This window comes from Myotis yumanensis, unplaced genomic scaffold, assembly GCF_028538775.1.
Source record: "Myotis yumanensis isolate MYYU_CA2020_CCGP unplaced genomic scaffold, mMyoYum1.0.hap1 SCAF_17, whole genome shotgun sequence".
Lineage (NCBI taxonomy): Eukaryota > Metazoa > Chordata > Mammalia > Chiroptera > Vespertilionidae > Myotis > Myotis yumanensis.
Window position 1 is genome coordinate 34,451,188 of NW_027223768.1, and position 25,456 is coordinate 34,476,643.

The window sequence follows — 25,456 nt, forward strand, 5'->3', positions numbered from 1 at the left end:
GAATCAAAGAATAGTTTGAATGGGGTCTGGTAGAAAATTAATTGGAAGAGACAGAGGGCATTAGTGACTGAGATGTTTGAAAATGAGGTTATTGGGGGTATAGATATTGGTAAGAACAAGATTTAGGGTGTGATCATGGGAATGGATGGAAAAGATAGCAAAAGGTAGCAAGCGGTGGGATCTAACCCTATTGATATGAAAGATGCTGCAGTTTTTGCAGAAGGAAGGAGAAGCAGTTTGAACACCCTTTTATAGACCCCGAGATATGTGAGTCTTCATCCCTCATCCTTGCTTATCATGGGGTTTGCTGGGGGCAGTCTTCAGGGGACAGCCAGGAGTCAATGAAGGGAACGCTGGGGGAGGGGTTTAAGGCTAGAAGGGCATTGGCTAGTCACAGACTGAGTTCCAAAGGATACAGTGCAAAGGTTCCGGATGGTAAGGAGAGATGGGAGACAAAATTCAAGTAGTAGCTGATTTTGGGATTGGGTCTGTGGGATTACAGATGATGTGGGCGACTGGGATTTGTGATATGAGGCTTGATGGGGCATGTCCTGATGCTGTCATTGAGGAAGGTGGATGGTCAGTTAAAGCTACATACAGGCTAACCGGTTTGGCTCAGTGGATAGAGCATCGGCCTGCGAACTGAAGGGTCCCGGGTTCGATTCCGGTCAAGGGCATGTACCTTGGTTGCGGGCACATCCCCAGTAGGGGGTGTGCAGGAGGCAACTGATCGATGTTTCTCTCGCATCGGTGTTTCTCTCTATCCCTCTCCCTTCCTCTCTGTAAAAAATCAATAAAAAATATTAAAAAAAATAAATAAAGCTACATACAGTCCAGAGTACTTAGTTAGCAAGTGTGAGGTCTCTACTGAATAAAAGGATGAATGAACGAACCCTGGCTTATCCCTGAGATGTGTAGTGCTGTGCCGGCCACATGGCATAATCATTGGTTAAAACCGCATGTATCGGATGCTCTGGTAACTGTGATAGGAGCAGGCCAATACCCAGCGCACTGCATACAACAGGGTCTCAGAATGTGTGAGTGGGTGATGATCATCTCTTAGTACCTTTGATTCCTTAATATGGAAATCGTTGGCACTTTGTCCCTTCTGATGAAGGTCATTTCCGTGTTCAAGACTAACTAGGGACTGGATTGTAGTTGCATTCTGCCTTAATGAGGAATAGTGGACAGTAGGCAAAAGAGGGGGTCAGGAAGGTGATATGTCCAAGGCTGGAGTTACAGAACGTCCTGTGCCCCAGCCCCCAAGCCAGACTAAAACCCTCACCAGGCCCTTCTCCAGAAATTCAGAGCAGGAAAAGGAGCAGCCACATCCTCCCCTTAGACTGAAAGGTGGCCATTCCAGCCCTGGTACTTGACGTTTCTTCCTTCCCTCCCTTAGCTGTTGCTCCTCTCCACAAATGATTCCCATTTCTTCTGATTCTTCCTTTTCTAGCCTTTCTGACCCTGCTTGCCTTACCTTTTGTTTCATTGAGGCTGGGGCCACTATCTCTCTTTTCCTCCCCAGGATCTCCCAGAAAATGCTTCCTACCTGTCTCAATCCCCCCTCCCCCCAATGCCACTAGATGTAAGAGAGCAAAGCTTTCTTTTAAGAGGCTCTAAAGTTCCCGCTGAGGTTATGCCCCAGTATCTGTGGTGACCTGGCCTGGTCTCTGTGTGGCTGAGAGAGTGTCTCTTTGTGCTGGTGATGAATGGCTGCCCTGTCCTGGCCGGGACCTCAATACCTGGAGGGTAACAGGAGAAAGCCCACTCCCCTCCTTAGGCTCCGCACCTGCTGCTCTCAGCTTTCCTGAGGGGCCACAGCGTGCCGGGGTGGATAGCTGGCTTGCTAAGCTTTAGAAGCACTAACGAAGGAAGCAGGTCCAGGAATCCTTCCTGCCCTACCTTCTCTGGACAGAATGGGTCCCGTGGAAGGGCTGCCCAGACCCCTGGCCTTTCGTTGGTTGCTCTCGCCTCTGCTGCATCCCCATCCATCTCATGTTACTCCCAGGAATGTGGTCTCTCAGTAGAACAATGGGCCGACTGGGATGATATTCCCTCTGTGACAGAGGGTTTGAACTGGAGAATTTCTGGACTGGAAATATCTCACCTGGTTCACATCTTCACCTTTGCCTGTGGACAGAGTGCAAGCCTTCAGGCCAGATCACTTCTGAAGGACACGCTATGCTTTTCTTTAATAAGCCATCCTGGTATTTCAAACTGCAAATCTCCATTCAGTTCAACAACTGTGTACGGAATGCCCACTTGGTGGTGGTTGTTATGTTGCTTCACGTATTATCTCATTAAAATATTTCACTATTCATTTTGGACAGGTAATACATGATATGGTATATCACAGCTACTAGGGGGACCATGAAAAGCGAGTTCCTCTTTTTGCTCCAGTGCCCCATTCACTCAGCTGTAACTGCTGTTACCAGTGTCTTTTGTATGTTTCCCGATATTCCACACACCTATCATTTCACTTTATCTTGCCGCACCTTCTCAGGTGGGTACTGTGAATTCCACTTGAAAGATGAAGGAACTCTGCCTCAGAAAGGCTGAGTAAAGGGCACAGTGTGTGTTAGCAACAGGGTCAGTGTCTGTCGAGGTGTCTGTAAGTCCGAAGCCCATGCGGTTTCTGCTGTTTAATCATTTCCTTACCTTCCACACAGCCACTCTCTCAGCAGGGTTGGCTTGAGAGCCTGGGTGTGCCGGGCCCTGTCCTAGGTGCTGAAGGAGCTCCTAAAGCCTGGGGATGGCTTAGCCCCTACCCTCATGGGGCTCACCAGAGAGCTGGGAAGGGGCACATACCCGAAGTCTAGTGGGGAGAAGGTAGGGAGCCACAAACTGCTCGGTCAAGAAATTTGCATGTGACACTAGGTAGGCCATACCCGCTTTCTGACTTTTAGTTTCCCCATCTGTCCCACGGAGATAAACTTAATTCTCTGGGTTGTGCTAATCGAGGGATAATAAACATGGAAGTGCTTGGAAAGCATACGATCCCAGCGTGTGGACAGGGGTCTAGGCTGGTCCTAGGGACAGCTTCCCCGTGTGACCGCCAAGTGTCAGTGCCGAAGTAAACAGAGTGATACAAGGAGCCGGGAAGGGATAAGATGGAGCAGGAAAGTCATCATCTATTCTAGGTCATTTATTTCAGGGTTCACTTTAGCAGGCAGAGTTGGTCCAGTTGCAGCAGACAGTGCCTAGAAGTAAAATGGGGGTAGGGTGCGGGGTTAGCCTAGAATGAGAGAGAACACACAAGTGAGCCTCTTTCAAAACCTTCAACTGTCGGGCCTGGAAAAGTCTGCCCTGGGTTATACATGCAGCTATTACTCTGGGCAGTTCTGTTAGTTTCCCCGGAACAAGAGCACAGGCCTTCTCAGCCCCACCTCCCTCTCTGCAAGGTGGATGTTTGCTTGCCCTCGAAAGCCAGTTACCAGCAGCTCAAGGCCCTTTTACAAATTTCTTCTGCTCAGAACACTCCTCCCCTCCCCCACCCCTTCTCCAACCCATCTTCACCTAGCTATCACTTATTTATCTTTAGGCCTTCACGTAGATCTCGTTTCCTCAGAGAAGCTCTTCTGGGCTTGCTAACTAGATTGAGAACTCCTGCTCGTCCCCATCACCCCTCCCCCTATGTCTACCGATTAGCTCATATCACACCAGTCAGTGCCCACCAGACTGTCCACTCCGGGGTTGGGGGGTAGGGTGGACACCATGCCTACCAGTTCATTTATGTGTCCCCAATGCCCAGCACAGAGCCTGGCCCTTAAGACATGCTAAATCATTAGTTGAATGAATGGCTGAAAGTAGTCGCCCCTATTTCTGAATTCAAAACTTGCCTGTACCTTGGTGTAGCACCTCTCACACAGTTGTAATTTTATTTTATTTATTTATTTTTTGCATGACTGCTGATCTGAATCTTTTCTCTCTGTATTTCCTGGTGCCTAGCCCACGTTCTGGCATAGGGGGGACCCTGCATATTACTTACTTGAGGAATGAATGAATGAATGAATTCTTGGCAGGGAGCTGCTTTGAACCAGAAGGTATTGCCTGTCTTCCAGGAGGGCATGGAAAGGCCCAGGAAATAGGGAACAAGATTGGGCTGGAGCTGATGGGGCTGGAGAAAGCAAGAGCCTTAGTGCCACCTCCTCTTTGTCACTGCTACTGTGTGGAGGGCAGGAGATGGCCCCAAGGGAGGGGCCTTGGTCACCACAGGGATCCTCTCCGCGGCCTCTCCAGGCCCCCTCTAACTGAGGCGGGCTTGGCTCAGGTGACCGACCCCAGCTGCTCCCCGTTTCTCCTTCTTGGAGGGGGTGGTGGGAGCAGAGGTTGGGGGAGGGAGTCTGAGATCTCCATCCTCTGGGCTTCTTTATCCCAGTCTTTTCGTCCCCAAGACACCAGCCAGAACTGAGAGGGGTGAAGGGTCAGGCGGAGCAGGGCGGCGGGGGAGGGGCGGCGAGCCAGCCGGCTGGTGTCCTCCGGTGTCTGGAGCCAAGGCCCCTGGCTCTTGGCCCCCGCGAAGGGAGGCGAGCCGGAGCTGTGCGGTGAATGCAAAGAGCCGGGCAGGCTCCCAGCCCGGCGCCGCCGACGGCGGCCTCCGCCGCAGCCCAATGAGAAGCGAGCAGATAATTTATTCTCTAATCCGCGATCGGGTGCCCGGCGCGGGCGAGTGGCTGGGCTGGGGGGTGGGTCTCCTCTCCCCTCTCCCGCTCCCGCCGCGCCCCTCCCCGCCCCCTCCTCCCTCCCCACCCCCGGCTCCCGGCGCGCACACACATTTCCTGACAATTAGCGAGCACACCTTGGCCGCGGCCTCCGGCGGCGCCGCCGCTTTTGTCTCCCGCCCGCCGGGCTGCGAGGCGCGGGCGCCTGGGCGCGAAGTTGCCACTCGGACGCGCTGCTCCGGAATGCCGGCCGGCCGCCCGCCGCCGTCGCGGGGCGCGGAGGGCGGGGGGTGGGGGGTGGGGTGCGGGGCCGGGCAGGCCGGCGCGGGGCTCAGGGGCTGCCAAAGAGTGGAGAAGAGAAAGAAAAGTAAGGCAGCGCTGGCCCCTCTTCCTTTGTTACAACCCTGAGTGTGTGCGAGCGCGAGCGCGCGCGGGAGTGTCTGTGTGCAGATATGTACGCGCGCGTGTGCAAATGCGTTCACGTGTGTGTGTGTGTGCACGCGCGCGTGCAAATGCGTGCATGTGTGTGTGCAGGTCGGGACCGGCGGGGGCGGCGGGACCCCCAGGCGCGGGGTGCCTTTGCCCGCAGGGGATCGTGTCCTGGGCCTTTCTCGCTCTGCCGGGAACTCCGGCGCGCCGGCAGGTCGCCGTCCCGCTCTCGCCAGCTTCTCCCGGCACCGAGCTCGGAGTTAGTTCCCTGACAGGCACCGTGCGGGGGCGCGGGGGCCCAGGCCCAGCCTGCGACGTGCGGGAAGTGGAAGCGCCCGCCCAGGGTCTGCCCCGACCGCAGGGGGCGCGCGAGGGGGGTCTTGGGGCACAGAGCAAGGTAAGGAGGCCCCCTGACACCCCGTAGGAGCTCGCGATGACCATGCGAGGCCGTGGAGGTGGCCTGTGGGGCTATGGGCGGGGGGTGGGGGGGACAGAGACCGAAGTCTGTCCAAATGCCAAACCTGAAGTTCAGCGCATCGGTCGTCATTTCATACCTTAATGCATATTTATGCTGCGCCGAAATAGGCTTGGTAATTAACTCCCGGAGTCCTCCGCAGAGGTTAAAGGGACCCCGAAGATTTGTGCATTGATTGGGTACCCTGGCGGGGGGGGGGGTGTGTGTGCGCGCGCGCGGGTGTGCGTGCGCCCCGTGCGAACCCATTGAGAAGAATAATTATTTTTCTCCACTGGAAGCTACTGCGGAGTCTCAGACAAGGAGGGAAGAGAGAGAGAGGAAGAGAAAAAGAGACAAAGGAAGTGAGTGCGAGAGAGGAGCCGGCTCCGCAGCCGAACTGTGAGTACTGAGCAAAAACAAATAGGCAGAAAGTGCTGCGAGTCCGAGCACTCGGCTGGGTGGAGGGCCGGGAACGGCCGGGGAGGGCTCGCCTCTTCGCGGGGCTTCGCCGGGCGGCGAGGGGTTCCTGAGGCTCGGGCGGACTCCCGTTGCGGCTCAGGCACTCACCTGAAAGCCGGGCCCGCCGGCCGCGGCTGCGTGGACGCGCCCCAGGTCGGCCACAGGGAGCCCCCACCCGGCCCCCGTTGCCTTTGTTCCCTTGAAAGGTTTTTGCAGTTGGTGGGATTCAGGGGGGAGTGTGAGAGGGAGCTAGGGCCCCGGCTCAGGAGGTCGCCCAGGCTCCCACTCCTGGCTGGAGAGACTAGCTTTGGGTGCCATCACCGTTTCCTTCACCCCAGGGTGCGGGTGGGATGGGGGAAGGGGATGTATGCGAGGCAGGGACCAGGACTTGGGGACACCTGTGCCTGTGTTTGGCACTAAGAAGGGAAAAGCAGGGGTGTCTGGTACCCCTGGGGCAAAGGTCTCAGGAGACCCCATCATGGGAGGCGAAGTGAAACCCTTAGGGCAGGACCACCCACTCTCGGGCCTGGGCGGCCCCCCCCCCCCCCTCCCATTCCTCCTCAAACCCAGGGCCCTCACACACCTAAGAGGGGCCTGAGCTGGAGGCCAGCCTGGGAGCAGAGCCCAGCCAGGGTAGGCCGGGAAGCAGCCACAGACAGGAGACCTGCACCCTTTTCCTGAGACAGGGTCCTGGGCAGAGTCACCACAGAGAACCTGCTGGCCACCAGCCCTGCCTCTTCCCAACTGGTCAGGAGAGGGCGCCTGGGGGCCCAAGGGAGAGCCCTCCCCTCCTGACTGACACCCCGCAGCCTGCCTTCCTTCGGAAGCACTAGAATCCTGCCTCCTCCCCGCAATTCTCATGAACAAATTCTCCCTCAGGTTTGATTTTACTTTCTTCTGGTGATTTTTTCTTTGTACCGTCATCAGCCAGGGAACAACTTAGCCCAACTTGAGCCTGGAGGAGGGCTAACTTTGGAGGGCTATTGGGCTCACTTGAGGCTGGGATGGGAGCCCCGGGGTCAGAGAGCTCTGAGTTGACTGTCCTCTAAGATGCCCCCTTGGTGGGGGCAGTTTTGGTGGCCTGAACACCCTGGTCACATCCTCCAAGCAGACACGGCCAAGGCTCAGGGCTGGGAACAGTGTCTCTCTCCGTCACTCAATTCCAGCTCCCCATTGCTCCATTGGGGCCTGTCACAGTCACACACACACACACAGTATCCACCTGAGGCCACTTGCCTAAAGGTGTGAAGAGGAAGGAGGGACCCTCAAATAGAGAGGGCCAAGCTCAGTGTAAGACACCCCTCCGCCTTTGGTGGTGTGAAGGCCCTGGGTGGTGGGGGAGACCTGGGCCAGGGTTGTAGGGCTACTCTGAATGCAGTCATTGCCTGTGGGCCTGTCTTCCCATCACTGCCTGTTGGTGGCTGAGCCTCACTGAGTGCTGTATCCCAGTGCCTAGCACTGCCCCTGTTGCATTGTATGTGCTCAGTGCATGTTTGCTAGATGAGTGGCTGCCCCTGCAGACCCTCTCCCCACCCCCACCCCCACCCCCACTTCCCTGCCTGCCGCGTTCTCTGAGACATACTCCAGGGGGGCTTGGGAGAGGGTGCATTCTGTAGGCTTGGCCACCGTCGCCCACTGTGGGTTGAGGGAGGCCCCAGAGGAAAGGAGTGGGCTGGGAGGAGGAAATGGGGTCTGGGTAGGTCGTTGGAACATTTTGATATTCATGACTTGCTCAGGTTGAAATGCATGTGAGTTTGCCAATGACCCGTTATTGTATTTTTTCCTTCAACAGCTTGACTGCTCTGAGAGGCCACACTGTGGCCAGGTCCTGTGCTTGGGGAGGCTGGATTCTGGTGACCCAAGCACTTCCCTGTGTTCTCTCTCCACAGCCCAGCCCTGGGAGCTTAGGGAAACCAGATGCAGGGGCCTAAAGTGCCAGGGCTGTAAAGACCTCCCTTTATCTCTCTGTCCCCTGGTCTCTCTTCTGCCTTGAAGGTCTGAGGCTACCCCAGGGCTCCCTTCCCTTCCCGTCCCTGAGCCCAGGGACCCTGCCAGGCTGAGCCCCCTCTGTTTGCCTGGGGAGGCTCAGAAGGGAGGCTCCTGAGACAACTAGACAAAGCCCTGCGGGCGGGGGGAGGGGGGGGGAATTCATGCCTGACTTCTCTGTGCTTTCTTGCTCAATGGACAGCACCCTCCCCCTGGGGGGCTCTGAAGCCAGTGACTGAGAAGGAGCCTGAGCTGATCCTGCTTTGGAGTAGAAACAGAGCCAGGAAGCAGTGGCGGTTTGTGCCATGGAGAAGGCTGCCTAGGGGTCCAGACATCAGGGCGAACACCCCTCTGGTCTGGTTCAGGTCTAGAGGACAGTGTGGAGGAGACTGCCAGGTCCGTCTGGAACTAGTCTTCTGAGTCAGTTATGGGCCAAGGGCTGCACCCACAGACCCATCCCAATGTCACCTCCAAATCTGGAGGCCTGTTTGGGCAGAGGCAGCAGAATCAAATCCCTGGCACTCCTCTGAAGTTTCTGCAGTCCCCCCCTAACCCCCCCCCTCCCCAGCCTCCATGGTGGGTGGAATCAGATGTCAGGAGGTGTGTTCCTACCCCTAACCCCGCCTGCTCCAGCACAGGGACTCTCCTCCCAGACAGTACAAACGTGAGGAGCTCCAGACACACACCACACCTGAACTGTGGGAGAATCTAGATCTTTTGCTCTTGTTTCCAAGCTTCACCATTCATTTATTCATTCACTCATTCATTTATTCATTCAACAACTACATGCCTATATCGTTCAGCCAGCATCCTTAGAATAAGGTGGTATGCTTCCAGTTTAATCTCCATCGTAGGGTGTGTGGGGTTGTGAGAGAGAGTGCCTCACCTTCCTAATTTAGTGTCTTCCTAATGTCCTGGTTTCCTGCCACCATGGGCAAAGAAAGAGGCAGGGGCTGCTGGGCTCCAAGCCCCTCAAAAGGCACCCAAGTCTGTAGACTCATGAAATCTTGGAGGTGATGGGACCTCAGGTTTGCTGTACCGTCCTTACACGTGCAAGAATCCCTTCTACACTAGCATCCCACCTATTGAGCACCTACTGTATGCCTGGCCATGGTTCTGAGAGGTGGTTGTGCACCCTGTGTTTGGCTCCTTTAGAAGCCATTCTAGTTCTTTAGTCTTTTCCCAGGCTGAGCCTAGTCTGTGCCCCTGGCCCCTTCCATGGCTTTCTTTCCGGTGGAGGGTGAACAGCTCACTAGCCCCTCCCACTCCTCTCCTTGCAAAGGAGTACTCTCCGATCTGCCTGATTTTCAGCTGGAACCACTTCCAACCCCAATGCCTAGATGTAGGCTGAGGTTCACGGTGCCTGTGGCCCATCGGAGGCAATGGTGGGACTGGGGGCTCCTTAACAAGGGAGCTGCTGCAGCCTGCTCTCCCCGCGAAACAGGCGATAGTGTCCAGGCTGCACCTGGGTTCTGCAGCAGGTGTGGCGGCGAAGGACTTATGACCGAGAGGGGATGGCACCGCAGGGCCCTTACAGTGTGTGCTGTCTAGTCAGGCAGCCGGACCCCGAGGGAATGGCAGGAGGTTAGGGGTATCCCAAGACCATGGCTGAACCTCTTCCTCCTCCCACTCTGCCTCCTGAGCTGCTTGTTTTCCACGGCAGCCTCTTTCCTCATTGTCAGCATTCTTCCTTTGCAGGCTCTCCCTTCTCTCCAACTTCCCCTGCCCCCTGTCCTAAGAGCACCAATGCCCACCCAGCTTCTGTAAGCCTCCGTTTCCTCATCTAGATGAGAAGAAGAATACTAGTATTTGGTATGAAAGGCCCAGCGTGCGCACGACATAGTTTTCACTTGATAAAATATTAGTTCCTTTCTCCCCTTCCCCTTTCTCCTCTATAATTTCTCTTACATTTCCATCTTCTTTCACAATTTCTCTGTGTCTCCCCCAGTTCCGTCTCCTCCCCTCTGTTTTGTCTCCTACCTCCTTTTACTTCCTCCCGATTGTCCCCTGCCTCCCTCCCCCAACTTCTGCCACACACAGGCATGGGCCCAGGCTGTGGTGACGGGAGCAGGGCGGGAAGGGCTGGTGGCGGTCTCGGCTTCTCATTAGAGGCCCAAGAATGTGTGGAGTCAGGAGGGACAAAGGGAGCCGGCCACAGGAAGAATGGGGCCTCTGTTGGGGCAGAAGTTTCCCAAATCCTCCGCTCTGCTGAATGGAGTACCTGGGGGGCAGGGAGGGGTGGAAACTCGGGAGGTGGAGGAGGCCACAGGTGGTGCATGGGGAGCTGGCAGGGCACTGGCAGACGACAATGGGAACTCTTAGCATCTGTTGGCATTTCTGGGGAGAGCTCAGCCCTCAGAGGTGACTGTCTCCCTCCCTGCAGTGGCCTGCCGTGGGAAACAGGGCTGGGAAGCCAGCGAGTACTGCACTTCTTACCCCAGCAGGGCTGCAGGAGGTCTGAGGTGGCCACAGAGGAGGCAGGAATGGTGGGATGGCCCCCGCTTGAGGAGGGTGAATCCTTGGGGTTCTCATCCTGTGACAGCCTTTCACTAGAAGGCAGATTCTCAGGACTGGACGAAACAGGGTTTCCTCAGAAGAGGAGGTGAGGCCTGGCTGACCTGCCTCTCCCTCCACCTTGCCAGGAGGTCTGGGCAGGCCACTGCCTGAGACCTGAGAGCTGTTCTCCCCCTCACTCCCTAGTCCTTCTGGCCCCAGAAACACCCTGGAGAGAGGCTGCCCCTTGTGGAGCTCACTGGGGGCTTGTCAGGTGGGCTGGGCTGGCAGGCCGGCCAGGGCTGAGCCTGCCATGTCCCCAGGGCAGGGAATCCATGGTCCGAGGGAAGGACCAGGTGAGAGTGAGCGGAGGGGCCAGACCTGAGCTGGTTTGAGGATCTTGGAGAGAGGAGGACAGACAGGTGCAGCAGCAGAAGCTGTGCAGGGACACAGGGTCTGGGTGAGGCGAGGAGGAGGGCCTGAGAGGCGGGGAGGACACTCGGGAGGAAGGGGCCTCTGGGCAGCTGCCTCAGGTCTCCTGCCAAAACTCAAAGCATAAAAAAGCTAGAGGGGAGCAGCAGGGGGAGGAAGGAGAGAGGAGATGGGGAGGGACCGAGGGGGGACAGGGAACAGCCCCTCCACACCAATAGCCTGGCAGGGGGGTGTGAGTAATACATGGTGCACTCAGAGGGAGTGAGATCAAAAGCGAGCAGATACAAGAGGTTTGTGCTTCACCGACCAGACAGCCAGAGGCTCAATGAGACCTTTGTTACCCAGGCCCAAGTCAGGGTTGAAGGAATACCTGACCTCCGCCCGCCCCGCCCGCCCCCACACCCACCGGCCCGGGCTGGGGGAGGGGCGGGCCAGGTCTTCCCTAGTGAGTCAAGTTGAGTTGTGCACAACTCAGACCAGGAGGCAGAGTGCGGATGAGGAAGGCCTGCCCCAGTTGCTGGGCGAGGAGCTCCTGGGGTAAGCGGAGGAGTGGGTGACTGCAGGGAGGCAGGCAGTGGCTCTTGGGGAATTGTGAGCCCCTTGGCCCCCAGCCCCTGGCCCAGTGTCCTTTGGGAGGGGACGGAGGGGATTCTTGGAGCCCACAGTATTTGCAGGTCCTAAGTCTGGGATCTGGGGGCCCGTGGGAAAGGAAGGGGAGAACCAAAGGCTTTCGCTGTTGGGGCCGATGACCCAAAGTTCAGGTGGGAAGTTGGAGGGTGTCAGTTTGGCTCTTAAAATGGCACGGTTGGCGCGCGTGCGTGTGCGTGTGCGTGTGTGTGTGTGTGTGTGTGTGTGTGTGTGTGTCACGTGGGAAGCAGCCAGGGTCCAGAGGCTGGGGATAGGGCTGAGGTGGGGGTTGCCCCTGCTCCCTGGCAGAGACAGGGCCTGGTCTGTGCCCAAGGCCTCTCCCCATTCTGTTGGGGGTCCCTGAGGGAGGTCATGGCCAGGCTTGGGGATTTGAATTCCCTGGAGCTTCCCTGAACTCCCCTCCAAGGCTGATGCATGCCCACAACTGCCCCATCACGGGAGAGGGAGGAGGAGACAGTCCTGTGTTTAAACACATCTTTTCTGGGGCCCGAGACCTTGGTTTCCTTTGACTCAGCCCTTCGCCCTGGTGCTGGAGATGCCGGTGCCAGCCACCCTATCCTGCCAATGCGGGAGGCAGGGCATCACGCACCCCTCCCTCAGCATCACCCGGGGTTAGCTCCAAGGCTCACTCCTCAGCCGGTGGGGATGGTGGGGATTTCGAGCTCTGGCCCTTTTCCTGCCGCCGCCTAGGTCTGAAGTCAGAGGCCCCCTCCCCTCTAAACCGCGCAGGAAGGGGAACAGTCTAGAAAGCTGGGCCACCCCCAACCTTGGCGGGGGGGGGGGGGTGCTCAGGAAACTTGTTCACCCCTCTAAAGCAAAGGCAGGCTCTTGTCTCTGCTCTCTTCCTCCCAGACCCTCTTGCCCTCTCTGCTTCCTGTGGCCGGACGAGAAAGGGTTAAACTTAGGAGAGTGTCTGCTGGGGCTCGTCCTGGGCCCTGCAGCAGTGCATTGAAAAGATCCGGCCTTCTTCTCTAGGGGAGGGCGTAGTTAAGGCTCCTGGGCAGGGGGCTGGAGGCTAATTAAGGGGATTGAAGGAGGTCCTTTATGGCCTGGAAGCCACCCCTCATACCCGGAGTGAGGCCCATTGTGTGGGGGCTTTTGTGGGGCCAGGACTGGGAACTCATTACTGGGATGGCTTTAATGCTTCTGGGGCAGGCCTCAGGGGATGGTGAGAGAATGTAACCTGGGGGGCCCAGTACCTCAAGGGAGGCAGTCTGGGTGGGTGGGGTTGGTGGGAAGGGGCATGAGGGCACCCAAGTACTTTCAGCTCCCTAAGTCCTTTTTCGATTCCTGCTGTTGGACCCCCTCAGCTCTGCTGTGGCCTATGGCTTTTCATTCCTATGTGATTGCCGTTGGAACTCATGTAGGGCTAAAAGCCATGGGCTACAGTGAGGGGCCTGCTCCTTCTCCTGCAGCATCTGCGCCTCCCTCAGGACCAGGCTGGGAGACAGCCATGAAGGGGCACCAGATGGGGCTCGGCTTGGGGGCGGGGCATGCAGGGGGTCTGGGGCTAGGCTGTGTGACCTTGGGCAAGTCACTTCCCCTCTCTGGTCCTGGTCCTTCACTCTGAAATGAAGAGGCTGGCCTGGTGATTCTAGAGGGAGAGTCCCTCGGAGGCTGGAAAGAGACGTGCAGGGGCGCGGAGGTCTCTGTCCGCTCCTGTCTCCTTGCCAAGTCACTGAGCCTGGCCTGCGCTCTGGGATGTGGGTGCTGGAGTCGGGAATGTTGGGCCACTCTGCACTTGGACCTGGGCTCAGTACCTCCAGGACAGCCTCTGCTTCTCGGCCTCACTCACTCCTCGTGGTCAGCTCGAATCCTCAGCCTTTGTCGGGGGAAGAGAGACCCCGGGACCTCTCCGTGGCTGTCATGGGAGGGCTCAGGCTGGCCACTGGGGGAGAAGAACTTCAGCAGAGAAAGTAGGAAGCGGCCACCTCCACAGGCTGCTAGTTGGAGCCCAGGATCCCAGCTCCTGGCCTGCTACCCTGTCCAGGCACTTCCTCCCGCCTGGCTCCCCTCCCCATACCTAGTCCTCTCCACCACCTGCCTAACTCCACCCCAGCCGCCCTGAAGGACTCCGAAGAGGGAACTGAGACAGGTGGTCTGGCTGGAGTGGCAGAGGAAGCACCCTCGCCTCCCCTCTCCTTCCAGCCCCCGGTCTGTCTAAGACAGACCAAATATAGAGCCAGAGTGCTGTATTTGATACTGAGAATCAGAAGGCAAGTTACTGATAATGCCTCAGAGCCTTTCATTTCCCCAGCCAACATCCGCCTAGTGGCCGCTAGGTATCAGCCCCAATTCTGTGTCCGTCTTACCTGTACTAACTCATTTAATCCTGGAAACAACCTTTGAGGAAGGTACTATTATCCCATACCTGGAAAATCTGAGACGCAAGGGAGCTAGGAAACTGGCCCAAGTCCACACGGCTGGGAAGGGGGAGTGCTGGCATTTGAACCTGCGCTCTCGCCACATCATGTGGGAGGTTGGGAGCGCCAACAAGCTAGTGCGTGTGCTGTTCCCACCTGAGGGGTTCTCCCCATGTCCCTCTTGGATGTCTGCCTATAAATAGGTCCTCAGGGCCCAACTCTAATCACTCTTTCAAGGTCCCTCACTGGTTTTCCTTTTAGGAGGGGTAGGGGCCAGGAATCAAACGAGAAGCCAAGAGAAAGCCCAAGCCAGCTGGGTTTTGCAGGGGCTGATCCAAGCCACTTAGATGGTGCACAGAACAGAGAGGAGAATTTGTCAGGGTTTTCACTTGCCTCTGGTTCTCCCGTCCAGAGTTCAGAGGTGGCTAGCACCTCCCTCCCCCCTCCTTGTCCATCTGCCCTGGCCCAGAGTCAGCCTATCCTGTTCCCTGCCACGCTCTGAGGACTCCCAAGCACCGATCTGCCTCCCTTAGCTCCTGGTCTCCTAGGTGAGAAGTCGGGTTGGAGCAGCACCCCTCCTGCACCTGGACCCCTGTTGCCCAGTTTGCAGGAAGGGCCCAGCACTGGGCTGGACCTGGGGCCACGGGGGCAGATGACTGCTCCAAGGACTAAAGCTCCAGCAAGGCTCAGTAGGGGCTTCTGGGTAAATGTGTCTTAAATAAATGGAATTGTGAACTGGAAGAAAAGGGACCGGGTGGTGGGGTGTGTGTGTGGGGGGGTGAAAGTAGTCAGTTGTCACAAGCAGGGACAAAGCAAGCCCACAGCTCAGCAACTCACCTGGGCCAGTCCCACTTTGATGGGCCTGGGCCGGGAAGCTTCTGGATTTAGAGTTGCAGCTCTTTCTATTCTGTCTCTTGGCCTCTTGCCCTCCCTCCCGGCACGACTTGCAGATCAGAGGGCTGCATCTCCTGTTCCCTGCTTGCTGACAGCTGAAACCTAACATCCTTTGCAATCGAAGTCTCCCGTAGTCCTCAGAGACAGCCAGCAGAAGGCTCCATGGGGAAAGTAAAGTGCGTCTGTGTTTAACTACACGGAGGTCCAAGCGGATATCTCTCTGGTTGTACTTGTCCTGTTTCTTAGTGGAAACGGAGTTTGCTAAAACCACTCCTTTCTATTGAAAACAATCTGGTCCATCTTTAAAGGGGATGGCACTCACGTGTGACCTCTGGGGGCCCTTCTGGATGGACAGTTTGGACCACTGGGTCCTGAGCTGCTGTGGCAGGTCAGGCTGATGCCCCCAGTTATGATCTCGACCCCTCCAGCTCCCATGGCTGGGTCCCTCAGAACCAATGGTCAGTGTGTGGTTGCCCTTGTAGTCTTGACAGGTGGGGGGAGCTTCCCCTCTCTGCATAGGTGGGCAAGCCATGGAGGGCAGAGAGGTCCTTGGCTGAAGATTCCAGAGTGCTCAGTCAGCCAGAGGCAGGCACTCAGCCTCAAGCAGGCCAAGAAGGAGTTAATCTCCAAGGAGAACTCCCAGGCTTCTTCCAGACTGGAGGCCTGTGCCCAGCTTTGCCGCTGCCAACTCCGGGAAGAAGTCCTGGGATGTGTAGTTTGTGACACCACCCACCCCTGGCCTGCCTGTTTATCAACACAGTCCTGGAGACTACAGTTCCCAGAAACCTACAGAGGCCAGGCTTCGGGGGAAGGGGTGGGGTGTGAGGCTCAGAGGTGGCGGGAGAGGGAGGAGGTGGGGAGAGAAAACCCAATTCACCCCCTTCCTTTCTAATTCTTCCTCCTGGTGTGTCTGCTCCAGCGCCCGAGTTAATCCCCCAAATCCGGTCTCCCAGGCCGCAGCTGCTTCCCTTCGCAGTGATGAATGGCTCGGGGAGGGAAGGTGAATTCATATTTTAATTACTGAGGCCCGGTGCTGAGGGGGTGGGGCGGGGCAGGGGGGCTCAGCATTGTTCTAGAGGCTGAGCGTGTCCCTCCTCCCTGGGTCACTTCTCTTTTTGCCCTTTACCTGGGGTAGGGGGGTGGGGTGGGTGGAAGATGAGGGGAGCCTTGATGAAGCTACTCTGCTTCTGCTTTGGGAGGTGAGGGGGTGGGTGGTGGGAGGGACAGTATCCCTTTCTTGTTTGTCAGAGGATTCCTAGCAGGTCCCAACACTTCTAATTCTCTTCCCACCCTCCCAGCCCCCACTGCCGCCCACTGTGAGAGGACATTGCCAAAACTGGAGACACCCAGGAGTTTGTGGTCTGCGAGCCTGGAGCCCTGGCGGTCTCCTCATCTTAGCGTCTAGCTAGCCTGTTCTGAGTCCCTTCCTCCTCTTGCTTCTTCCCCCTGTTCAAGCGATCTCTGACCCACTGCCCCATTTTCCCTGGAGGTTCTAGGGTGGAGGACCCCGTGGGGGTGTTTGGCAAAGAGAGGAGATGGGGGGGTGAGGACCAAGGGGAGGGGTCAGCAGGGAGGCCGGGAACCTCCAGGTGGTTTGGGATGATGCTCTATAGGTTGGCAGCTCTTCCTCATGGCTCCCTCCCAGCTGGCCCGGCAGAGGGTCCTCCATGCCCCACACCCCAGGCCGTTTGGACCTGAGCGGGGAAAGGCCAGAGGAGGGTGGGGAGGAAGTCAGGAAATAACAGCTTGCAGTTCGATGCAACCTACTGTGGGATAGTAGGGGTTTGTCCAGCGGCCACCCCCCTTTCCTTTGCTGTTTTTCCATCTCTTAGCCTCTGAAAATCGAGGCTGGAAGGGAGAACTGGCGGGTAGGAGGGGAAGTTTTCATCCTGAGCACAGAGGAGCTGGGAGTGCACCCAGGCGCTGGTCCACTTGCTTCATTGAGACCCCGGACTGTGTCCATTTCAACATGCAGACTCCTTTCCCCTCCAGGAGACACAGCAAGAGAGGGTCGTCGGGACCCGACTTCCCCAGGGAGCCCTCCAGCTAATGCTGGGCATTCTGCCAAGCGAAGGGACAAAGATGGGGGGCAAAGCAGACAGCAGCAGAGACCACAGCCCTGGCAAAGGGGCCCCCCGGCACCTGCTGGTGGGGCCGAGGGAGGAGGAGGAGGGGGCCCATAGTGGGCGAACTAAAATGGAAAGGGGTTCTCTGCTCCATGTCCCCCCAATTCTGGGGCTGGCCAGGGACCTGAGAGCCACAGACAGCCCAGGCTGCCTCCAGGGCTTGGAGCACGCACCGTGCAGGGAAGACCCTGGCAGGCGGGTGGGGAGGTGAGAGGATGCCCAGAGCATTCTGAACCAAAGGCCTGAGCAGGGTAACCTGGCTCCTCTCTGTCCTTAGAAACAAGGGCCCAGGAATCCCCGTGAGGCAGTCAGCTCTGGACCACTCTGGGTGGCCGACTGCAGCCTCAGCACCCGAATGCACCTCCTTCCCTCTGGAGCTCCTGGCGGCTCCTCCGCTTCCCCAAACTTCCCTCCAGTGAGCCGAACCCTCAGGGTTTTCTCACCTTCCCAAAGGAGCCAGTCGGACCCATCACGTCAGGGGACACATTTTGCCGTTTTTAAGAAAGCTGGCCTTGGAGGGGAGGGGGGTGTGAAGAGAGGGGTTGGATCTTTGCACCCTGGGACCCTCTGCCCTGAGCTCGGGGGGGGGGGGGGGGGGGGGTCGGGTGTGAGAGGGCAGTGATGGCCTGAGCTATTCGCCTGGCTTGTTTTCCTCATGATTTCCTTCCCCACATCTGCTTTGTTGATTTTACCCCCGTAATCGTGGGAATGCTTTGTTGATAGTACCCTTGACACACATTTCCCCAGCAAAGAAAATGTACAATTACTAATTACAAGGGGACCCACTGTTCTCCCCCTCTGATCAAGCGAGGGTTCCCAGTGGTTTGGGGTCTAAGTGTTAAACCTTGATGAGCTTCCTGGTTCAATAAAACGAGGAAATGAAAGCCCGATGGAGTACAGCCGTTGCCCAGGGGGACACGGCATGCCAGCGTCAGAGCCAAGAATAGAGCCCAGGCCACCTAAGCCCCAGTGTAGATACCTGTCTCTCTCTAGGTTTGTCACGGAGGGATCCAGAGACAGCTGCGGCAGAGAGATCTAGAAATCTAGTAGTTATGTCCCGGCTCTGGCTATATATACAGCGGGCAGATTGCGCCTGCTTTCTATATATACTCCAGGAGAGTGGGTGTCTGGACGGCGCTGGGAAGCGGGTGATTAAACCAGTCTACCTACCCGTGCTGACTCACGCTGGGCTTCCTGCCCACCCAGCTGGCCATGGCAAGTGCATTGCACCTATAAATTACGGTCAGTCACTGCATTACCGGGACACTGAGGGGCGAGGGAGACAGAATCTTGGCAGGACCTAGCTCCACTGTGGGCATTGTGCTTGGGCAAGGGCTTGCCAGCTGGGCCCCCTGCTCTACCTGGAGAAACAGGAAGGAGCTCGTCCACCAGAGCAAGGTTGGCCAGACTTGCAGAACTGTCCAGAGAGCCACCACCTGGGCACATGCCAGGCTCCTCAGACACAGTGGACACGCTGCAGGGGTGCCCAGCATCTGGGGCCTGAGACATCCATGCAATCGCTTGCAAGAGGGGCTGGGGCCCAGGGACATGCCTCGTGCTTGCTTTTCCACAGCCCCTGCCTCCTCCTCTCTCTGGGCAGTGGGCTGGGCTGCCTTCTGTGTTCTTAGAGGAGTGACTCAGACAGGCGCGGGGTGGATGGCGGCCTCAGGCCCACACAGGGGGCTTTCCTTTGGGCCCAGCTGCTCCACTTGAATTGACGTCAATGCGCGCTTCTGCCCCCTCGGGGCAGGCGGGCGGGCAGAGAAATGAGCTGGAGGAATGTGCTCGCCGCGGGTGGCGGCTGAGGCTGGGGAGGCCCACAGGAGTGTGGAGAAAGGGGTACTCGCACAGACCGAGTGGATCTCCTGAGGCCCCTCCCACCCCCAGCAAGACTGCCTCAGACACCAGGGGGGCCCCAAAGGTGGGGGGCGATGTGCCCAGCTGGGGCAAGTTCAACCTCAGCCTCGACCTCAGACTTATTTTGTGCCAGGGAAGAAGCTATACTTTTACACTGATGTCCCTACCTCCCAAGCCCTTTACCCAGCATAGGGGCTCAATAAAATAGCCTGTTGGCTAAAAGAACGTTGCTTGTTAAAAATATATATAGATGGTTTGATTGATTTCAGGGGGGAAGGGAGAGAGATAGTAACATCAATGAGAGAGAATCATCCATTGGCTGCCTCCTGCACGCCCCCTACTGGGGATTGAGCCCCAAACTCAGGCATGTGCCTTGACTGGGAATGGAACCATGACCTGGTTCATGGGTGGATGCTCAGCCCTGAGCCACACCGCCGGGCTGCTTTCTGTTCTCTGCATGAGGACAGATGTGTGTTGCCCTGAGCGGTCAAAGCAAGTGCATTATGTCCCCTATAGACTTCCCTAAAGGCATCAGGCACACGGGGGCTGCCAGGCAAGGGAGGAAGCCGGGACTCAGTGCCAGGTGTCAAGGTCGAGGCTGTGCTGGATGAGGGGCCTTCTTCCAGGTCCACACAGTCCTGCTTTGGCATCATCAGACCCTATGACCTGAAGGAGTGAGTGGACCGCTCCCTCCCAACCTGTGTACAGGCCCGGGCAGAGCTTGCTTTGAGTCAGCCTGCTGCCCGTCTCCAACCACAGGTGTGGTGAGGAGGTTAGGCAGAGCGGCTGGGAGGGGAGCAGGGCGGTCAGCTGGCAATTTCTCTTTCCTGCCCGGGACTCAGCCGCTGCACTCAAGGAATGCCATCAGCTCCACACAGGCCAGGAAGCGGGTTTCCAGGCTGCTGTTGGGTGTCACGGCCCTCGCCCCGGCAGGTCTGAGCGGTCTAGCAGGGCCCGGGCCGCCCCAGGGAGTGGCAGTGACTCTGGCAAGACCTGGAGGGCTCTGGGAACATTAACCCCAGCTTGCTTCTCTCTCCTGTCTCTCTCCCGCCCTCTGCCCCCCTGGCCTTTCTCTGCAGATCTCAGGTGAGCGCCTCGGCCTGGCCTAGGGCATGCCCGAGTTCACCTTCGCCTGCTTCTGCGGCTTCCACGGCTTCTGCAAGATGAAGAGGAAGAAGGAGAACGTGCGCAGGGAGCGGGAAACAGCGGTGTGAGCAGGTGTCAGGCCTCGGGCACCTCTGGCTGCGGCTGGGAGCAGAATCGGCCCTTCTCAGCTTGGCCGGACTGCATCTAACCCGAGGGCATCAGCCCGCCGTGCTTCCAGTCCCTGAAGACCTCCCTGGAGAGGCCCAGTCACTCCAAGGGAAGCCCAGGACCTGACCAGAGCCCCGAGAGGCCCCTGGAGAGACTTCTTTCCTGCCCTGAGGCTCCAGGCTCTGCTCAGGGTACCGCCTCCCCCGAGAGACCGCAGCCTTACTGTTGCTAACGAGGAAACTGGCAACTGGCCGCTCGCCAGAGAAGCTCCCAGCAGCGCTGACTCCTCAGGAGGCCACAGCTCGGCTGGGCCCGTTGGACATAGGGACGAGCCCATCCGAGCCCAGGGTGGGGTCTCTCCTAGGACCACTGTGGTTGTGGGAGATGAGTCCTTTCCCATCCTTCCCAGCATCCCCTGGGCCAGGTGGAGCCAGGCCTGAGGGGCAGGCTGGTTGAGTAGGGTGGCCAGGTGTGGACAGTGAGAGGCCAGCTGTGTCTCCCTCTGCCCCACTGTCCCCACACTCCACGGAGCAACCTCCCCTTCAGCCCTGGCCTCTGTCCACTCCCTTCCTTCCGGCTCTGGCTGCAGCACAGGTGGGGGAGCTGCTCCCTAGGCCCTGACTTCCCTCAGGGACTGTCTTCCAGGGCCAGACTGAGGGGCCCTTTCCGGGACTGAGCCGTGTGCTCCCTTACTTCTGTCTCCTTGTCTCCCCCACCTGCTGCTTCTCCTCTCAGAAGCCACATAGGGGAAATGCTTGCATGTGATGCCTTTAAGGGAAACTCTGGGGGGAGGGGGCCCTCTAGGACTTCCCTTGACTTTCCCCTTAATCCCCCCTCCCCCGTTCACCTAGGGGGTCCATCTCTGCCCCCATTCCCAGCCTATTTCCAGGAGGTAGGAAGCAAACAAAAAGCCATTTCCTTCCTCCCTCCCTCCCCCGGTTTTGATGTAACTTAGCCTGTCGTTGTGCCTGGACCTAGCGGTGCTAGAGGGCCACGAAGACAGTAGAGCCAGCGCTGACATTAGCAGCTTCTGTAGCCGGAGCCAGTCTGCCCTCTGCTTTATCACAGCAGCAGTCAGCTCAGCCGCCCTCTGCTCAGGGACGGAACAGCCTTTCCCACATAGCAGGTGCCTGGGCAGGGGAGATCGGGGCCTGGGGCAGAAAGAGGGGATGCGAGCCTCTCTGGGCCGTTGGGAGGGCAGGAGACCTCTTCTGCTGGTTCCTCCAGAACCTGGGAGGAGCAAGGGCACATTCCATCCGGGCAGCCTTTGCCCAGCCAGCTCATGCTCAGAGCAGTTCCCAGGCTTCCGGCAGCTCTGGTGGGACCCAGGGCATCTTCGTGAAGCCAGAGCACAATTTACGATTTCTCTCCCCCCATCCTTGGCCCTGGCCCCTCTTCCCCATCACAGCCTTCCAAGATCTGGAACTCCCTTTTATATCCAAAGAATTCTACGCAGAAGTCCTTCTCTCAAGGAAACAGCAATAAAGGCCCGTGGGGTCATAAGAGATAGAAGAAAACTCCTTGGTTCTTGGACAGCAGAGGCCTTGGAAGAGGCAACGAGACGGGCAGACAAGCTTTCAAGGGTAGAGGCAGGAGGGCCCGCCCCCAGGGCACCAGTGTCCTAGCGGCTCCTGCAGGCTGAGGCCCAGAGAAGGCACTGCTGTGGTGGAGGATGAAATTGTATCCCCGGGACTCAGAGGTGTTGAGTGTTCTGTCCTGACCACACGGGCTCACCCCGAGGAAAGGTCAGGAGAGTGGAGAACATACTCGGGAGGGGTGGGGAGCGAGCGCTTCTCCCAGCGGCCTCTCAGGCCTTGGCAGGGATGTCAGCTGCAGGGGGTTGGCCTTGAGCCTGTCCAGAGAGCTCTCCACCCCCCGCCCCCCCCCCCCACCAGCACTCCCTTGGCTCTGGAGGGATATGGATCTACCGAGCCCCTGGAGAGGTCCCAAGGTCATGGTATAGCTGAGCGGAAGCCCAGCTGTGCCTGTAGACAGACAGCTGCCCTTGGTCTCCAAGCTAGTGGTCCTGTCTGCGTCCAAGGCTAAGGTTGAGGCCAACACTGCAGCTGAAAGATCTGAGTAGCAGGCAGTAGCAGCGTCTGGCCCAGTGATTCTCAACCTGTGGGTCGAGACCCCTTTGGGGGTCGAGTGACCCTTTCACAGGGGTCATCTAAGACCATTGGAAAACACATATATAATTACATATTGTTTTTGTGATTTAAAAAAATATATATATTTTATTGATTTTTTACAGAGAGGAAGGGAGAGAGATAGTCAGAAACATCGATGAGAGAGAAACATCGATTAGCTGCCTCCTGCACATCTCCCACTGGGGATGTGCCTGCAACCCAGGTACATGCCCCTGACCGGAATCGAACCTGGGACCCTTCAGTCCACAGGCCGACGCTCTATCCACTGAGCCAAACCGGTTTCAGCTTGTTTCGGTGATTAATCACTATGCTTTAATTATGTTCAATTTGTAACAATGAAATTGGGGATCACCACAACATGAGGAACTGTATTAAAGGGTCGTGGCATTAGGAAAGTTGAGAACCACTGGTCTAGCCAGACACCCCACCTACTGTCCCTGTTCCTTCTCAGCCTCAAGGGGGGCCGTCTGGAGACCTGTTCCCACCTCTCACCTCTGGGCTCCCCAGGGGCGAGGTTTCATCCGGAAAGGCAGGTGCGGCCCAGAGCCCCAGAGCCTCTGACTGCCGCAGGCTTTTCTTCCCCCGGATCTTTTGAGGAGAGGGCGGGGCCTGGGCCCTGGTTCCTGCCCTGTCTCCAGCCTCACTCCTCCCCAGTGGTTTGGTTGGATGGTCTTGCCCTGCTGTTTCGAACTCCCTTCCACGAATGCCTTCCAGACTCCACCAGGGAGGTGGGAACTCCTGGGGTGAGGCCGGGGGCACAGTAAGGAGATGATTCTAAGGATGGTCTGGCCTTTTGTTTGTGGGCCATGGCCCTGAGTCCTTGGGAAGAGCTGGAACCGCAGCCTCCCGGGCCTCCCCTCTCATCTCTAAAGGGAGAATGCCCCACGCCATTTCCATTCTTGGGCTGTGGCTGTTGAGTGGGGGATAAAGATGTGAAGGGTACTTAAGGCTCTTGTGACTTGACTGGTCAGGGACTCTGGCCTGAGACCCCGAGGGGCTTCTTGTCTCAGGTTGAAGTCCTTTTTTTTTTGTTTTTTTAATACTTAGAATGTCATTTCCTTCTCCATTCCTGTGGGGGTGGGGGTGGGGGCTTTGAATGAAGCATATGGGTCATCAGAAATATATAGGGAGGTTATTTGGGGGAGAAGGAAAAGCAATAATTTAATTAATTGAAATATGCATGAGGTAGCACAGTGGGATGCAAAGAACCAGGGCTGGGTTCCAGCCCTGCGTGGACACTGATGACGGTGTGACCTTAGGCTAATTGTGTCCTACTTCTGCAACTCAGGTTCCTCATCTATACAGAGGGGGTTGCATTCATGTTCTCTAGGTTCCCCCCCCCCGCCTTCCCAGGGCTCTGGGTCTGGGAAGCTGAGTGTCCATGGGGTTCAGGGCTGCGAGGCCAGGAGAGTGCAGGGTTCCTGTGCCCCCGCTGGTGAGCTCTGTGCATGCAGCAAATGGGGGTGATACGGTAGATCCAAGAAATGGGGGGTAATAAGAGGGAAAGCCAAAGCACCAGAGCTGCTTCTGCTGCAGTCCTCCCCCACATTCCCTGCCCAGGGAGCCAGTACCTCTGCCTCTACTTTTTCCTATACCCAGGCCCAAAGGGAGTAAGTGTCAGCCTGGACTCCAACGCCAGCCCTGTCTAGATCATCACAAGTGCCACTTTTGTCCTCTCTCTCTCTCTCTCTTTCTCTCTCACACGCACACACACACCACTCCTTGCAGATGGGGTCTCAAGGATCCACTCGCTGCCCCACTTATGGAACCCATAGCTTCCCTTTGCATAGCTGCTGCTGAGCCCCTCTCCAAGCCGACCCACCCCACCTCATCACCTGGCCATCTGCAAGGGGAAGTGCCTCAGGCTGCAATCTGCCCCGTCTGCAGACTGAAGATGCATTTCGCCCAGTGGCCTGGGGTGTGCTGGTGGGTAAAGAGCTGCGGCCCCCCATTTCCCAGTGCTCCTCCATGGCTGACTCCTGGCCTTGCAAATTGCTTCCTCTCTCCCAGCCTCTGTAAAAAAGTGGTGACCAGACCCATTCCTCCCTACCTCACTGGGAGGCGTGCATTGCAAGGGCACATTGTACCTGATGTGGCTTGAATTTTTGAAGACAGACACTTGGTCATAACCACGAAGATGGGCTCTCACCAGGGGAGGAAATCTCTGGCTCCTGCCTTTGGTGGGCTCTTTGCAGGCTGGTCCAGAAAACCTGGTTCACCCTGAAGGAGGTTGCTGTGCCCAACAGGTGCTGGGGTGCCAACACCGCCAGAACCAAGAACCAGAATCTGTTTCCAAAGAGTGAACACCCCCTCCCTCTGACTCAAGAACAAGAGACAGCCCGCACCAGCATCACCCTGTTTGCAATGCAAGCAGTTCCCTAAGGCTGTGTTGCTAAACAGCCTAGTAGCAAAGAGTATGGCTTTTCAGACTAAATCCACCGCCCAGGCCATGCCCCCAGGCCAGTGCCAACTGTGTGGGGCTTCTGGCCAGTCCTTCCCAGGCTCCCTTCTCAGAACCACGGACCATGAAGAGGAAACAGAAACCTTGGCTGTTTGCAGGGGAACCCAGGACTCCAGGACCACCCTCAAGGAGGGTGAGGCGTGGGGCTAGCATCTCTGGAGAAACTCATGCTGAGGAAGAAATTCCAAAAGCCAGGAGCCCCCACTCCCACCCCCTCCCCCGAACTGGGCAGCCTAGGGCCTGGAGTTCTGGGGTTTCCTTGGGCAGCCTTCCCTCCACTCAGCTCATTCCTGTTCTATCCGAGAAGCAAGAAGCAGAGGAAAGCTGGAGGGGGAGATGGCAGGACCCAGACCAGATCCTCAGGACTCTCCCAGCCTTCGTTGCCATGGCGATGCTGCTATTTTTATCTCGTTGTTCATGATGCTCAAAGCCCTCACTTTCTCTGTTCCAGAGAGGCCAGGCCGGCTCTGCCCTCACCCTTCAATGCAGCACCGTCTCCCTGAGGAAAAGGAGTGATGGAAGGAAGGGGTACCCCCTGGGTCACCCCTCCACCAGGGGACTGTTTAGGGTGGTTGGCCCTGCACCTGGGAGCCTTTTGGTTTCCAGCTCCAGCGCTCAGCTTTATATTTTCAGCATCTAACTCCCCTGGTCTCCCTGAGACGCTGCTCCAGACGCGGTTTCCACATGCGGAGACACCGGCGCTGCCCTGGGATAACCAGGCGTGGTTCTGAAGAGGGTCCTGTTAGCACAACCACTGTCCCCTTGACGGGGGATGGAGGGCCAGGTTTG

At 57.4% G+C, this 25,456-nt stretch overlaps 1 protein-coding gene across 3 annotated transcripts; it reads left to right on the forward strand.

Moving 5' to 3' along the window:
* Window positions 1-4,970: 4,970 nt before the first annotated feature.
* On the forward strand, window positions 4,971-20,286 carry BLACAT1 (BLACAT1 overlapping LEMD1 locus). Of its 3 annotated transcripts, XM_070396616.1 has the most exons (3): window positions 4,971-5,028; window positions 5,844-5,943; window positions 19,882-20,286. In XM_070396616.1, the coding sequence occupies exon 3, from the start codon at window positions 19,915-19,917 to the stop codon at window positions 20,014-20,016; it is 102 nt and encodes a 33-aa protein (XP_070252717.1). In that variant the 5' UTR covers window positions 4,971-5,028; window positions 5,844-5,943; window positions 19,882-19,914; the 3' UTR covers window positions 20,017-20,286. The 3 variants fall into 3 exon arrangements, with proteins under 3 accessions (XP_070252717.1, XP_070252715.1, XP_070252714.1); XM_070396614.1 differs by lacking the exon at window positions 4,971-5,028 and having other exon boundaries at window positions 5,790-5,943; XM_070396613.1 differs by lacking the exons at window positions 4,971-5,028; window positions 5,844-5,943 and adding an exon at window positions 15,716-15,819.
* Window positions 20,287-25,456: the final 5,170 nt, after the last annotated feature.